Source organism: Xenopus tropicalis, chromosome 3 (assembly GCF_000004195.4).
Source record: "Xenopus tropicalis strain Nigerian chromosome 3, UCB_Xtro_10.0, whole genome shotgun sequence".
NCBI classification, from domain to species: domain Eukaryota; kingdom Metazoa; phylum Chordata; class Amphibia; order Anura; family Pipidae; genus Xenopus; species Xenopus tropicalis.
The window spans coordinates 52,250,324-52,267,796 of NC_030679.2; the positions used below are offsets into that span (position 1 = coordinate 52,250,324).

The 17,473-nt window shown below is 36.3% G+C and overlaps 1 protein-coding gene across 1 annotated transcript in view; it reads left to right on the top strand.

The window, feature by feature from the left end:
- The window catches only part of otogl (otogelin like), an 89,449-nt gene that overhangs the window by 2,516 nt on the left and 69,460 nt on the right, over positions 1-17,473 (top strand). The window contains exons 4-15 of the mRNA XM_031898881.1: positions 3,206-3,272; positions 4,485-4,583; positions 5,535-5,689; positions 5,915-6,036; positions 6,601-6,806; positions 6,942-7,069; positions 7,209-7,315; positions 8,326-8,432; positions 9,944-10,069; positions 10,821-10,929; positions 11,131-11,177; positions 11,935-12,080. Coding sequence (XP_031754741.1) covers positions 3,206-3,272; positions 4,485-4,583; positions 5,535-5,689; positions 5,915-6,036; positions 6,601-6,806; positions 6,942-7,069; positions 7,209-7,315; positions 8,326-8,432; positions 9,944-10,069; positions 10,821-10,929; positions 11,131-11,177; positions 11,935-12,080 — 1,419 coding nt within the window. The remainder of the gene's footprint in view (positions 1-3,205; positions 3,273-4,484; positions 4,584-5,534; positions 5,690-5,914; positions 6,037-6,600; positions 6,807-6,941; positions 7,070-7,208; positions 7,316-8,325; positions 8,433-9,943; positions 10,070-10,820; positions 10,930-11,130; positions 11,178-11,934; positions 12,081-17,473) is intronic.

Below are 17,473 nucleotides of genomic sequence, written 5' to 3' on the forward strand. Positions count from 1 at the left end.
ACATCATTTTTGTTTTAGATAGTTATTGCTAACCCATTTAAGTAATAAGGGACCCTTTGTAATTGCAGTAATTTTTCAAGTCAGTAAAAGCATTTAGATAAATAACTGTAGATAGACAGAGAAACAGATCGATAGATTAGCACATCAGCTAATAGCATTAAATATCCCTTCTCCAGTAGGGCACAGGTACTTTTTTCATTACATGAAATTTTTTGAAGGGTTTCCTCTTCACCTCTTTGTTTTTTGTAAAATACTGTAGAAATATTTATCACAATATAATTAAATGTACAGACATTACATTTCTTCAATTTTGGTTGATATTGATAATAACACACACATTTATATCTATTTATAAAATGATACCAAAAGTATTTCTATTATATATATTAGTTAAGCTAAATCATGTAAATCATTTTACTACATAGCAGAACAACAAAAAGTATTATCTGTCTGTCTGTCTACAGGTCTGTCTGCATATGTAAATTGAATCTGAAACAGTAGAGCAGTGCCAAAAATAAGGTTCAGTAATAAGGTTCCCAAGCTGAATCTTTTGGCATAATTTGAAATAACTGTGTCATTCTAAATAAATTCCCAGTGTCACATTTTGCCATTACAAAGACTTGTCATTGCTTTCAAAAGAATATTGTTATTGTTATACTTGCTCAGATCATTACCTCAGTGGAAATGTACAATCTAATAAAAAACACCTGTAGATGTGTCTTATAACGTATGATACAATTTTGCTGCATGAAATCAATATAGCAAGTTGCAGTTTATAGAAAGAAAGCAGATCTTGCAATTCAGTGATTCATTTTTTATAATAAGGTAGCCATTTAAAAAAAATGTTATAATGTGCAATAAATAAGTAAAGGAAGAATGTAGTTGCTATTGCAGAACATAGGGACTCTATTAAGGCACAAGACTACAGCCTAAGAGCTTTTACAGTATACAGCTCATACAGACTTCAAATATTTTTTAAACAAGGGGCCCTTTATTTCTTCTGAAACACATTTTTAAGAGTTGTGTCACATAAGTAACATCAATTGGCACCAATTAAAGAGACTACATTGTGCACAAAGAACCTGTGTACTAATGTATTAATTAACATGTATTAATGTTCATTTTTTGCCACATAGAACTGAAATCATTTGTAATTTTAAATGGCATAAGGTTGTTTGCCAGTATTGCTCTAGCATAGTATCACCTTTGCGTATCTCTAATATGCAAACAATTGTCAGCAATGCAGTTAAGAAGGATAACAATTTACCTTGAATTCCCACTATGAGGGCAGAGGATAACAGGCCAAGTTCATTGATATTTTATTGAGGGCCAATGAACAATAATTTTTACAATCATGGAAGGATGTCCACTCTGTAGGATAAAGTCTCATGATGGTAAATTCCATTATATTTACAAAGGCATGTCTAATATGAGTGCTAACATCTACATAGCAGCCACAACATTTATTAGAAATAAGATATTTATGGACCATTTGCCTTGCTGTGGAATTATATGTTTATTTAGGTTTAGGCTAGTCCAACTGGATGTCCATAGGTCAAATGTGACCCTCCAATGTATTTTCATAGCCCCCAGCCTGCCTATGAATACTTAAGGGTTGATTCACTAAAGTGCGATAATTCACTAAAGTGCGCATGCGTTAAAATTGACGCGAAAAAAAACTGCACGATTCGCTAAAGTATTATCGCATGCATTAAGTCGCACATCGCATGCGCTAAATATCACATGATCGCAAGGCGTTAATTTTAACGCATTGAGTTAATTCTCGCACAGAAATAATACTAACGCATGATTCACAAACACATAGACGCGCTAAATATCGCATTAGTCTGTGCGAAAATGAACATCTACTTGGGGCAGGCGGTAATTATAGAAAATTGTGGTTTTTGAGCTTTTGGCAACACAACATGGACTTGGCAGTGGGATTTTTTCAAGTATGGAGGACATTTATTAATATATAAACGCTCCTAGCGTATTTTCTGCGATTTTTCGTACTTTTCGAGATAATTTCATACTTTGCAAAAAAATTTGTGCGAAAAAAACGCATTGTTGCGCCGAGTGCGAAAGTTTTGGATTCATTCAAGCTTCGGTATCGTGACTTTCCTTGGGCCAGGTTGGAGCTGCAGAGTGCCATTTAGTCCTATGGGAGGCTTCCAAAATCATGCACAGAAGGATCAAAGTCAGAATTCAGGATCCAGCCATTTACGATTGTTAAATACGAAAATTTCGTGATTTTCGGATAGCCAAAACGATATTATCGTGACTAAACCACTCATCGCGAGTTAAATAACGCAAACAACATTTAACGCAAGTATCCTTTTAGTGAATCGTGCATTAAGTCGCGAAAAATAAGCGATAAAATTTTTAACACATGCTATAAATAGCACTTGTTTTATCGCACTTTAGTGAATCAACCCTTTATTTTTTTATCATCATCTTAGTACAGTTAGGCCTGTAAACCAACAGGTATATTTGATGATTAGTCAGCTATTTGAGTGGATTTGGACTTCACTAATTAGATCATGATACTGCATTAACTTAAAGCAGCCTACTGGCTGTGTGTACTGGAAGCTGAAACTCAATGACAATGGTGCAATTTATATGTCTTTGTCTTATATTCTTTTAACTTTTAGTTTGGAATAAATTATTTCTTAGAGTGTTTTCTAAGAAATAATTTACCCTGTATAAAAATTAGAAGAATACATTTGTCCCAGCTGTAATATAATATTGTTAAAAATAACAGTTACCACATGTTCAAAGTATTACAAGTATATAAAATATAAGTATAAATATAATATGTTTACAATTATAAAACACAAGAGCCATGAATATCCTGTAAATTATGTCTTTATAAATGGTGCTTATTGATGTCATTAGTAATTGGTGATTAGTGATGTATTTTCTGTCACATAATTCACTGAAACGTATAAATAATACTTATTTATTAGTAAATAATCTACCCTATCTAGTTCTATGACCTGTATAAAAGTATTTGGCCTCATGGAACTCCTCAGCGACTTATAATATCCTTATATTTTACAACAGAGTGGGTACATTATTTGCTATATAATAATTACACATTGGCTTCTTTCTGAGAAACATATAAAAACTGAAAATGAAACTGAAATTCTAGTAATAGTTGTCATTTAGCAACTATATCAGTTGTTTAATATGTTCTATTTTACAGAAATATGAACCTTCCTCTAGAGCTCGATCTCGTAGACTTTTTACTGAAACTTTTATACCACAAGAAGGTTAGTGATATTAATAACTCTGTAACTTTGTTACAAACATAATATTTTCTTATGTACTGTGTATGCATTATACTTTGTCCCTTATAATCAAGCATTGTGTATATGGGCTTCTAGAACTTTCTGGGACTCATACTCGTAATATCAGACCAAAGTAAGGTATAATTTTTATATGTGTCATTTAATGTAATTTAACATCTGTACACTTTTATTTGTTTATTCATATAAGGCAAAGTAGCCACGATTTGTGTGATAAGAAAAATCTCACTGACTGAAGATTTTTCTTTTTGAATAGATATTATCATCAGAATCTTCAAGTTGCAATTTTTTATTTTTTGGGAGCAGTAAGCTTTTATTACTAAAAGATTGATATATGCCTGCTCCTACATATATTAATATGTTGTTTGAGGACTATCTTTATATTGGTGTTAACTTTAAAGAAGGAAACTTTTTGCCCTATTTTCCATTATTCTGTGAAATAATGAAATATAGTAGATTGTGGTGTGGCCACTAGCAGGAGCTTAGGCTGATGGAACATCAACATGCTAACATAAGGGCATAAAACTGCCTGTGCTACTGAAACAGATGGTTCTCAGCCCATATATGTTCATTAGATTTAGTAGTGTCAGGTAGTTCCCCATTAAAGGCAATGGGAGGCAGAATGAGAGCTTTCTACACTTCTTAGCTGGCTGAAACAACACTGAAAACACTGCGAGTCGTAGCTAGCTCTGAAATGTGATGTGCTAAATCTGCAGCAATTACAGTGTTTAGGAATAGCAATTTGAGACCAGTTTCCAGATATTTACTGTTATCAACCTAACACCACGGATGCCAGTGGCACCATTTCTGTGAGGGTCCAGTAAATCTACACCAGGCTAGTATGACATTGCTTGATTGAAATTCATGGATTAGGGTACAAATCTGTAAATAGAAATTTACTAGTTGGAGTAATTTACATAATATACAAGCCTGTGTTCTGCCACCTCCTTATTCTCACCTGGAGTGGATATGATTGTGGGACTATTCTCACTACCCTGGCTAACACATAACACCACTAGTATTTTACTTCCATATATGAATTGTGTTTCAAAAGATAGAGCATGCTGAGTTTTATTCTACCCTTGCAGTTTAAACATGTAGGCCTTTCTATCACTTTTCTTGTTTGTTATCCTAATGTAAATAAAAATTTAAAAGCACATTTTTATGATTTTGCAGGTTCTTGCCCCCAGACTTGCCTCAATGGAGCACATTGCACAGATGCTGGTGTATGTGACTGTGAAACCTTTCAGGCACAGGGGGACAGGTGCCAGTTTGGTAAGATTGGTTACATCCACTTTGGTAACATCTGTTAGAAACATTGCTAATGTTATCTGTGCTTAGTGTGGTAAATATAAAGACAAATATACATCCCGTACATTATGGCAGCTGCCTCAGAGACAATGAAAATATTTTCCATTTTGCCATTTATTACCAAAGTTACCATGTAGGTCTTAAAGAACATGTAAACCCCACATACAAAAATGTAATCAGTGAACAGCCTCTTTGAAATCTTTCAATACCTGCCACAATGGCTGTGCAGAGGTTAATAGTAAGGCTGCAGCATCCCCTTAATCACTTTTCCTTCTCCTCCTGTAACCCACTCGCCCCCCCCCTTGGGAATTTGCTTTGATTTCTGGCTTGTGGGCATGCTCAGTTGTTCTAAACTCAGATTACTAAACACGCCCCCAGTCTAGCAGCCAATAAAGAGGTGGCATTGCTGGTTCCCATAGAAACTCAGCTCTAGCTGTCTGCTTCAATTTTTTTCTCCTGAGCTCAGCTTTACCATTACAGTGCTCAAACAAAGCAGAACTTTTATCAGGGATAGTTCTGCATGTGTGAGCCTGAATTCTTGATGAAATGTATGCTGAATAAGGGTGTGTGTATGCTGTTTGCAGATTTAAATGTATCTGATTATGTATCAGAGGAAAAATGGCCTCCGGGTCAAAGCTGCTATTTACTTTAGGAAAAGGTGATGGTGCTGGCAAACAGAGGGAATATATGCAGAACAAATAATGCCATTTGGGTGGGGGAGACGTGCCCAACTGATATACATTGCAGGCAAATGTAGGTTTTACATGTCCTTTAAAATCTGAAAACTATCATACTTTTTAACAGACAAACATTAATTAAGATGTTCAATGGTATACATTTTCAAAGCTGTTGTGTATTTATCCATCAAAGAGATGAATGAAAAACAAGTTAAATTGCTGTTACTTTTCCCCGTAGTACCTAACACTGGCAAAGAGAGGGAAGGAATCTGTAAAACCTGGGGACAGTATAATTTTGAAACATTTGATGGAATCTATTTTTACTACCCTGGAAACTGTTCATACATTTTTGCCCGAGACTGCAGCCAGAATGTGCCTCTGTACACTATCTGGGTAAGTACAAAGGCATGGGTCTTGTATATTATGGGTTTGTTTTATGAGATGTCTTACTTTATTTTAAAATTGTGTAGATTTTCCACCACCACATTAGAAAATGGATTAATGTAAAAAAGGTGGATGTTATAAATGTATACATTTTCAATATCTATTGCATAAGGCCATAAGACAAACCCCTTTAAATATGAAGAGAGTGTATTGCTTTCCTCTGTTCTATTAAAGGTCCACAACAGCCCTAAGTGTGGAGGTTCAGTGTATACATGTACCCGCTCAATCAGCATGTTCTTCTCAAGCCATGACGAGATCACTGTTTCCGGTTATGAAGTCAGAAAAGGAGGAGTTCGGTAGGAAATTTCCCTTTTTGGGTATTGATACAATACATTGGACTACTTAATGAGGGTTCTGAATCTCAAGCATTCATTGTTATATTCACTCAGTATATGCAGCACATAAACATACATGCACTATAACCTTTTATACAGCACTTTGGAATAAAATTACCTGCTGAGCTGCTGATAGGAAAAATAATAGACCGAGCACTTGCCTTAGTAATGCTCATAAGGCTGGCTAGTGCAGTCAGCGCTATATTCCTGAGGCAAGTGTCAGGTCTTTACACTCCAAAACCTAAACTTCTCTATGAAAAGGATTAATTGGGTAGATAGAAAAGTTCTGACTACTGCTATTGTTTGCATGAGTACAGTGATGGTGACACTGTCCACTGTGACAAAGGCGAAGTAGTCAGATTCAATTGCATAAAGCAGCTAGCTAAGAGGGATGGGAAATCCAGAAAGGTAAGATAAGGAGTGATAATGAAGTGATTCTTCAAGTACACAATGTAATCTTATTGTTTATATTATTTATATTTTGTTTATATAGTTATTTTATCGTGCCCATATTTTCTTTTTCAGATTAACACTTCCACAGACAATTGAGAATATTTTCATTGAAAGACTAGCTGACTACATTTTGGTAAAAACAACCTTTGGATTTTCCCTTGCCTGGGATGGTGGAACGGGTGTTTATATCAAACTGTCAGAAGATCATAAAGGGAGACCATGTGGATTGTGTGGAAACTTTAATGGAAATTGGTCAGATGACTTGATAATGCAGCACAGTAAGTCTAGGAATCTGCTTGGAGTAGGGGCTAACACCGTAACAAAAAAGTGAACTAAAAGCATTTATATATAAAACATTGGCACAATTTCTCTTTGAAAACATCCAAATATTTTTATCATATTTCCCAATATAGCAGGTGATTCTACAGAAGACATTGCCTTGTTTGCCAACAGCTGGAATGTCCAGACCCCAGAGGAACCAATTTGTGTGGTCACCGAGTCTGATTACCCTAATCCATGCTCTGATGAAGCAGCTCAGGAGGTACAATCTTAATAAAGCTACAGTATACTTATTTTAAATTATAATCTATGCTTAAGGTACATTATTAATTAGCAGATCTTAAACAAAATAAGTGACAAAAAGATTGTATTCTTACCTTTTTCATGTCCTTTGTTTACAGGCAGCATTTCTCAAGTGCCAAGTTTTGCAACAGTTTCCCTTTATGAGCTGCCATGAGACCATAGATCCTTACTCCTATATTGCTAGTTGTATGAATGACCTCTGCAAGTAAGTGTCATATCATTGAATTTCAGCTTGAATTACTTTTATCCTGTTCTCTAGTCTTTATGGTAGAGAAGCATTTAAAAAAAATCGATAAAACTGTACTCAGTTTAATCCCTTTGCCTAAAGAAAAATTAAGTGATTTCATGTATTTTTTAGTAGCACAAAGCATGAGTGTACTGAGCGTGTGCAGTGTCCCTGACACTTCTAACAAAATTTAGGATGGGGAAATCCTTTGACTAATTTGAATGCCAGGATCAGTAAAATATGCCATTTCTAGCGATATTCATTTACTGGGTTTCTTTTAAGTGAGAGGCCTATTCACTGATCAGTCACCTTCCTATTAATTAAAAGAAGTGAATTTGCCAGCATTATTGCTCTGTATGTTGCACTTCAATGCCAGACCGTGTTGTAAAAAAGTAATTCACTCATTTCCATTGTATTTAATGTCTATTAATTTTTTTTTACAGAGCAGTAATGTTGGTTAATAAAAAACACACATGGTTCATCTGCACTGGAATGAATAGTTGCAGAATTGTTTATCCCAATATTAACTTCTATCAATATATTAACAATTTGGAGGGGTGTGCGCAATGCTGCTCCTGAACTCTAAACCCCCATAAATAGCAGTCAAACACATTCTATTTATTTTCTTTGCTAAAACTGCCAATTCATTACAACTTTCTGCCCAAGAGCATCTGCAGGGAAGTGTGAATAAATTGATAGTATGAGCAATTTTGAATCTTCTTATATTTGCCAAAGTAAACTTTTGTCTATTATAGACCTACTGTATGTATTGCTTCATACTCATGTGATTTTCCTTCCTTCCTTCCTGTCTTTAAACAGCAGGCATGCAATGCTTTATGTCTGAGACTGGAGCAATCATTCTCACAAAGCAGCAGTCACAATTTTTTAAAATGCCATCACAGAAATGTTATTATTTATTATTATCTATGTAAATATGTACCATCTGTACTTTTCTCATGTCTGACATATTTAAATACATGAATCCTTAGGAAAGATGATGAAGAAACCTACTGCCGAGCTGTAATGGAGTATGCTAGAGCCTGTTCTCATTCAGGCTTTCCCATTCGGGACTGGAGGGATGACTTCCCTGCATGCAGTGCGTACACCTTTGGCTTCAACATGCAAATTGTGACATTAACTTTTTTTTTGCATATTCAATGCTAACTAGGAAAATATTAACATACGAATATTTGACCAATGTGTAGGAAACAATGTCATAATAGTTATGGTTCAGTAAAACTGTCCTCATAAAAAGTTGAGATCAGCTGACCTGAGTACATTGTGGCTAATTTGGTGTCAAGACAGCACATTGCATTGTCAGCAGACCTGTACAATTTATTCTTGCACCAACCATTTTTTTTCCCATCCATTTCCAAACTATAAGGCAATGACACAAGGAGCTGCTTGTAACCACCTACTTGTTGTGGCTACAAAATAGACAATAATAATCATTTTCTTTATGTGTGTGTTTTAGCAGACAATTCTCAGTACTGTCTATTGCAGGGTATTTTCTGGCATTTTGTAGTCGCTACAAGTAGCTCCATATGTCATAGCTCTAGAGCTCGCCAGTCACGGAGTGGGATATCTGCCCATTCCACAGGACTAATAGTCAGTATGGTCCAACATGTGAATGTTGAGATTGTACAATATCACTAATTGCTTAGATTGCTTTGCTGGCTTGTTTATTTCGAGGTTGGCCATTTGCTTGCCAACTTGCCAAATTGGTCAATGGTCACCCAGGTTTTTGACTTTTGATGAATATCTATAAATCTAATTTATTGTACCAGGATTATCAATACCTTTGTAAATTGGCCACTGCATTGACACTTAGGGGCACATTTACTAAGACACGAATCTGAAACGAATTGGAAAAATTCCGATTTGAAAACGAACATTTTGCGACTTTTTCTTATTTTTTGCGATTTTTTCACGTTTTTCGTAGCCATTCCGAAAGTTGCGCAAAATCTGCCGATTTTTTCGTAGCGTTAAAACTTGCGCGAAAAGTTGCGCCTTTTTCGTAGCATTAAAACTTAAAAGGTGCGACGTTTCGCGCAAGTTTTAACGCTACGAAAAAAGCGTAACTTTTTGCGCAAGTTTTAACGCTACGAAAAATCGCCAGATTTTGCGCAACTTTCGGAATGGCTACGAAAAACTCGCGTTTTTTCGCACAAATCGTATTAGTAACGAAAAAGTTGCGACATTTTTCCGAAAAAATCGCAAAATACCGATCATTGCGAAAAAAACGCAATCGGACGCATTCGGCCCATTCGTGGCTTAGTAAATGTGCCCCTTAGATTGTTAAAGTGATACTGATACATTACAGGTTTTTATAGGAATATATCAGTTTCAGTTTATGGATAAAGTGTACAATTCTTGTTCGCTCAGAGAATTGTAGTCAAAACTTGAACTAAAAAAGAATTACTTTTCGTCATTCACAAAAAAATGTAATGATACAGTCTGTAAATTTAGTTTAAATGATAAAAAATAATCTAGATCAATGTATATAATGTAGATCAATAATATTCTCTAAGCAAAGCAATGTATGCGGTGTGTATCTTCATGAATATCACATTTGGTCATGCTATGATATTTATGCATACACTACAGCTGAGAAGTGTGAAGACAAATTTGTACACCGTGATTGTATTAGCTGTTGTCCACCGACTTGCACATATGAAAAAGAATGCCTGGGAAGCAACCTCCACTGCCTGGATGGCTGCTATTGTCCTGATGGTAAGACTTCAAGTGTAAATTTTGTACATGGTACTTGTATCAAAGGTCATATCTTTCCACTGTCACACTATTCTCGATTATTTCTCCATTGTATTATTTGACTGCATTAGCTGCTGTAACTAAATGAAACCTATCAATCATCACTGCTGATGAAAAAAATATCTTGACTCCTGTGACTTCTGCAGTGTTTTTGCCATCATATTGTTGTTGTAATAAAGTAAAATAGTTGTGACATGTTTGGGGTGTTTACTGAGGATGTTTCAAAAAACAGTATGTATCTAGTGTATGTACTATTATACATACAGATATATCCTCACATTAAATTGAACACAACAATATCAAATAATCACGTGGTGCCACTATTTTAGTTGTGCCAGTATCCATTTTAATTACTGCACTGGAATTTGTTTTAGGATTTGACAGATTTCAAGCATTGTTTTTGCAAAATGCAGATTTGGCAAAATCCATAGCATGTGCCCAAAATCCTTAGCATTTGAGCAAACAGTGAACTTTTACTTTACTGTGTCATCTGAAGACACCAAATAATTGCACTCCTGTGATTTCACTCAAATCAGTGCAAATTAAGGTTTACATATTTGGTCAAACTTTTGGTGGTAGATTTGCTGTTTATATCTATATTGTTTCTAATACCAACAACATATTTGAACACTGAGTAAACAAATATTCCAACCTGTGATCAGCGTTGGGCTGGTCCATGTGATCTAGTTCTCATTCGATTGTCATAAACTAGGTTTAATTCTCAACAATGGCTCCTGCGTTGCCGTGACCAGTTGTCCATGCATCTATCATGGAATGGCCTATCCAGCAGGTTCTATGATTGAGCAAGAATGCAGCATGTGGTAAGTATAGCAATTATAATGTTTTATGTTTGTGCCTGTATTATCTCTTAATTAAAAGTCTAAGGACTAAGGACTGATAAGCATCACTAGCTTTCAATGAATTTTGAGGACCAATATAGCAGTTTATTCTTTCTGTTGAAACATAAAATAAAGGAAAGGAATATGGAAATGGAAATGTAAAGTTATTCTTAATATTTGCAGTGTTTGTGTTGGAGGCGTTTGGAACTGCACTGAACATGAATGTCCAGGTAAATGGGAAATTCTACTTTATATCTTCTTGTCATATCTTCTAGAACTATATACTGGTTTAATTGATAAAAGACACATTGTGAATGTTTAACTACTCTAAATCACTACAGATAATTCTTATTCAGTGTCCCTAATTCACTGCAGGCTGTTTCTGCTTAGCCCACATTAAAGCTGGTTGCCAAAATTAAGTTGGCAGGTTTGCTGCATCAATCGACACAGATCACTATAGGAACCATGGAACTACAAACATTTTTAAAGGTGGTGGTAACTCCTGCCTCAATCAGCACACTAAGAAGAGGCAGGGCAAAACCAGTGGTGCTGAGCACAACTATGTGGAAGTGCAAGGAATGGATTTAGATGCAATTATCTTATCTAATGAATGGCATATATTCACACAACAGCTGCAGCACACTTTGCACAATCACAATTGCAGTGAGCACACGTAAATGAACCCTATACCAAACCCATTCTGTCCAGGTTTCAGGTGAATACAGAATCTTTCACAGGGGATTCAGCCAAATCAAAGGATTTTCTCAATTACATTACCTAAAGTCATGCTATTTTGAGAGTTTGGATTTGCATTGGCCAGGCATTTGGAATTGGCCAAATTAAAATCCTGCAAAAAAAGTCTTGTATTTGGCTGAATCTATAATGCATGATGTTCTGTAATCTATTGATGAATCTTGCTTAACAATGCTGCAGTGAATGGTGTTTTCCATAACCCACATATTTATACACTAATTCTTTTTCCTCAAGCTGAATGCTCTGTAATTGGAGATGCGCATTTCACAACATTTGATGGGCGTTATTACACTTTCTTGGGTACATGTCAGTATATCCTTGTAAAAGGGACTGGAAAAGAAAAATTTACCATCACTGTGCAAAAGACTTTATGTGAACAGGTAAGCTCCATTTAAAAACTATTGTAAATATAATTCAAAGGACTTATTCAGTCAAATGAAACCAAGTAGCAAACAATTATCTATGGGGCACATTCATCAAAGTACGAGTTCGAATTCCGAAATGGGAAAAATTTGGATTAGATATGATAATTTCTGATGATCGCAAATATCACGAAAATGCTTATGAAAAAATCGGTATAGTCACAATAATATAGTATTGGCGTATTCAATTTTCCTATCTGAACGATCGTAAACGGCGGGAAAACCTTTCTGACTTTGATCCTTCTGTGCATGATTTTGGGAGGCTCCCATAGGACTCAATGGCACTCTGCAGCTACAAACCTAGCCCAAGGAAAGTCACGATACCGAAGCTTGAATGAATCCGAAACTTTTGTACTCGGCTTGACAATACGAGTTTGTCGCACAAATTTTGTCGCAAAGTATGAAAAAAGTCACGCAAAGTATGAAAAAGTCGCAGAAAATATGCACAGTACGAACAAATATGAATTTGTTTGTATTCGGACTCAATCGTACTTTGATAAATGTGCCCCTATGTGATCAGAACTTTTTTTTAGCATACCAGTAAGGCTCACTTATGGTCAACAGCCAGATCTGAACTCTTAAAATGCAGAAGGAACAGACAGTCAGTCACTTTGACTATACAGTATACAATAGGTAGTGTGTTTAGTCTACTCTACTTTGAGCATAACACAATTTTTATTCTCATATTTGTTGCCCAAATATACTAGGGATTATATGCTATTAAATCCTCATGCATGATTTTTCCATGTGTAGGGATGTGATGTGCAAGGGTACAGGGGAAGGGCCTTTGAGGGTATGGAATGTGAGAAACTGGAGGCTACCCCTGACACATTGGTGTTTTGGTCAGTGATTGCATGCATAACATCAGTGCACATTATTAACACGAGGCAGTGCCTAACCAATCAAAGGAGGACAGACTTTATTTCATAGCATAATATATTCAATTATTTAATCCAAAATCTCCCATCCATATAAAATGCTGTATATGAAATGTGTTATATCCAAGCAGTTGTTAGTCCTCTAGGGGCTTCATCTGAATATGCATTTTACTCTGCACTGCAATGTTGGTTGAATTCACTCATTTAATATAATTCTGTTTTTACTTTGTAGTTGATTTATCTTAGGAATCTGTGTATTTCAAGAGTACTAAGCCACTGTGGTTCCCTGCATATCTATTGCATGATTGCACAAGTACTAGGTTCTATTACAACACAAACAGGTGTCTTAATAAGATACATCAATCTGCTGATTGGCAGGGAATGGTCTAATTTACCAGCAGAGAGATGAATGAAGCCTCTCATTAGACTAAGCTGTACACTGGACTTTGTTTGAGGAGGGCAGTGACAGACCATACGAATATACGGCTACCAGCCAAGTGTTCAAAAGTGCAGTGGGAAATAGGCTTGTAACCAACAACAGGCTCTTTGTGTGAAGTGCCCAGACTGGCTGTTTTTCATGAGTCCCATAATATCAGTTTTTAGTAAGTATTTGGGATTGTTTCAGTTTGCATAACAGGCGTATTACTTTGGATCAATATGAGTTCTCTAGCATTTTTTCTGCATATAGGGCTGGCTTGTATTACCAATTAAAACATTATCTCTGGATGTCATCTAAAAATTCCTATCATACCTTATGGGAAAGTCTGAGATAATTCCAGTGCCATAGCACAGGGAATAGAACAGAGCTCTTTATATCTTTTTATACAGGTAGACAAAGTAGTCATAGCAATGACTTTCCAAACTGCATACTTGGAGCATTGTCAGCTAGACACTTTATTGTTCATAAGCAAAGTCTTAAACATTTGTTATTTGTATCTCTGAGGCCCATGTTTGCTGAATTAGCAACATGTTACTTTGCTCACTTATGTTTATGTCTTATGTCAAGGATGTCTATGTAGTAACGGAAAGTTAAAGTAGCAAACTGTTTGACCATATTATTTATACTGTTATGGTAATATTACATGGGTGACTTTCTCCATAACATCATTAATATCTTCTCAAGTAAGTATTGTACTGTTAATTGTGGGCTGATCTAGGACAAAGATGCACAACACTCATACAGGGAGGCAGAGAGTAATATTTTTAAAGAAAAACAATTATTCCACGATTAATACAAATCAAACAATGAAAAGCATAAAACTAACAACTTCCCACTAGTTTACTAGTTTATTGTCTTTGGCATCTTAATCAATCATTTACCATGAATATGTGTTCAGCAGCAGATGCAAGTTCTTATGTGTTAACTGATCTTGTTAGAGGGATCTGGTGTATTTATGTGTATCTTCGTGGGAATATTGCCTAAGTAAGCGGGTGCCTTGCAGGTCCATAACCTGCAATCAGATCAGAGTACCTGTAAATTCTCTAGACTTGGCAGCTGTTCACCTGTGGGGAAAAGCTGCCCAGGAGACATTGCACTTAATTACTCATGTATGCACGAGCTGTTTTTTTATTCCCGTTCTTTCAGTTTTAACAGTAGTAATGTAATGCCTTTAAGTATGATCTAGGTTACAGTTAATAAAGTCAGACTGCAGCACAGAAAAAAAATGAAACCATATCTATACCCCCAACAAACTCCCCCCTTTACTGTAAATACTTTATACCCCATGCAGATTTCCCACAGAGAAGAATAGCATTCAACTGCTTAAAAAAATATTCTGTCCACCAGCTCTGATAATGTTCCTGACAGTCAAGAAGATTTTGATAGATCAAAAACAGAGCAGCAGCGTGGAATTCATCAGCATTCCCCAGTTCTTTTGTTCAGCTCCTATATGGAGGAGTCACCCTTAAAACCCAAGTTTAGTTTAATATTAATGACATATGGTATCTCCTTTTGATTACCAATGTCTGTAGATTAAGTCCATAGGTTAAGCATTCCTGCTTTGGCTGCAATTAGTCTCAATTTTCTTTCGACAATTGTAAGTTTTAACTTGAAAAATGAAATTATTATTATATGCTGTGTATCCCTTCAGGATTTTTTAAAATGATTTTGCCATAGTGGATTTTTAGTGTTTGTTACTTTTTTGCTTTACCTGGTTGTAGGTATTTTCCGTCCTTCTCAGCTTAGATCTCCTTGCTCAGCTCAGGAACCATCTAAGACCTATATAATTACAGGTACAGGATCCATTATCCAGAAATCTGTTATCCAGAATGCTCCAAGTTATGGGAAGAACATCTCCCATAGACTCCATTTTAATCAAATAATTAAAATTTTTCAAACACATTTCCTTTTTGTAATAATAAAACAGTACCTTGAACTTGATCCCAACTATGCTATAATTATCCTAATGGAGGCAAAACAATCCTGTTTGGGTTTATATAACAGATCCCATACTGGTATTTTCATATCTCCACCGATTGTGAAACTATTGTTTATAACTTATAGTGGTGGCATAGTGTAGTAATCAGCAAATATTTTATTGCCTGTACACTTGTCAGTGAAGGAGCTAAAGAGCTTTCTTTTCATGCTGAGTACACATTCAGCTTTTTTCATGTTCCCCTTAATTTTGGCCAGACTATATTGACCTTCTCTAAAACAGCATTTATCTCCATGTGTTTATATTTTTCAGCCTTTTTTTAAAAAAAAGTCCATTATATACTTTTTTATCCCTAAATTACTAACTTAATAAGCACTACTGTCTGGGTTCATATTTAATATGACTGCTAATTACACCATTTGAATTTATAAAATTGGGATTCTTTTTTTTTGCTCATGCCTTTATTTAAGTGACTTTCAGAGGGTCAGCTCTGTCCAAAGAATGCATTTAGAAAGCTGGGTATTTGTTTCTCTTTGTTAGCTCTCCTTGCATCTCGTGATCTGAGAAACTGAGCTGGTTTGTGGAACTCACATTGATGTGCAAATGCGGTCTATGGGCACTTTGGGCAATAAATGTCTAGTTTCATTACTTAATTTTCATAGGAATTTTCTACAGGATATGGGAAGACAGAAAAAATCCATTATCACAGTGGATGTACACATTACATATTAATTATTGGAATAAAATCCACATAGAAAGCAACAATTTTGCTGCCACATTTGTACATGTCCTCTTTGAGAAAAACATCTTATATTACATTATTAACATAACACTGATAAAGTGGCTTTTAAGAAAATGGAAAGTAAAGCAATGGCCTTTTGCTCAGAATGAACAAAAGGATACATTTCCCTACAAATACTGTATATTGGAAAAACCACTCTGCATAATGGAAAGTCTGTCTTTCCTATTATTCCAGTGAAAGGATATTTTAGAGATGTAGATACTATAATTGGCTGTGGGCAAAACCAGCAGTAATGCTGAACTGATAAATTGCAAATGGTGAAATATATCCCAATAGTGGGGGAAGTTTTGGCTTTCTTATACAGTACATATTTAGAATGATAGAGTGGCTCAATTATTTTCACAAAGAGCGTAGTTTATCTGCATTTCCCTGGTCACTATGGCAGCCTACACACCTATGGGTTTCCCCGCTCTCCAACCACTGATAGGACAGAAAACTCCAATTAACCCCTTACCCCTGCATATAACCTTCCCCCTCCCGTCAGGTCATGTCTTTTTTCTGTCCTCGCCAGGAGATAGGACAAAGAGTGATTTTTTATTTTTGTGACTCACCGGACCCGTTTGGGATCCCATACCTGGGGAGTTCAGCCTCTCTCCCTAGAAGGATCTGGCATAGTACTTCCTCGTAGAGGAGGTCGGCGGATCAGACCCCCGTTACTAGGCAGCCCGGGGATCATCTTGCCTCACCCTGCTTGTTTCTGGATTATCCAGTTCTGGGGACGGAGAGGCAGCGTTTCGTCATAGACGATTGCAGAGGGCGGCACCTGAGTCTTCCGAGAGCGTTCCAGGCTGGAACGCATAAGCTAGTACTGCGCATGCGCGAAAACTTCCTCCTTCCGGGTAGCGTCGGCTATGGCGCGAAGGGAAAGTGACGTCGGTGGAACGCATATATGCGTTCCAAACTTAGCGCCGGCGCTTCCGGACTTGGCAGCGTGGTGTTTGCAGCGTTTCTTAGCAGAGTGGCTCTATTTTGGTCTGTGCTGGTGAGTTTTTGGCCTTATTTGGGGAAAATTTTTGGGCTTGTGTTTCAATCATTAAGTAGTCTTGGCATTATTTGTTTAGACAGGGATGGAAGACCACGTGCCTAGTAGCCCAGATAATGCTGCCAATGATGATAGGAGGTGAGTCACAGTGCTGTAGTGTGTTTAGGCAGGAAAAGAGTGCTTATGCTATAATGCGTGCTATTTATTTCTTTCAGTGTGTCCCCCCCCCAGAAAAAGAACTAGTAAAGAGAAGCATAAAGTATGTGTGGCGTGTGAGAATCCAGCAATGAAGCATTTAAAATTATGCCAAAGAT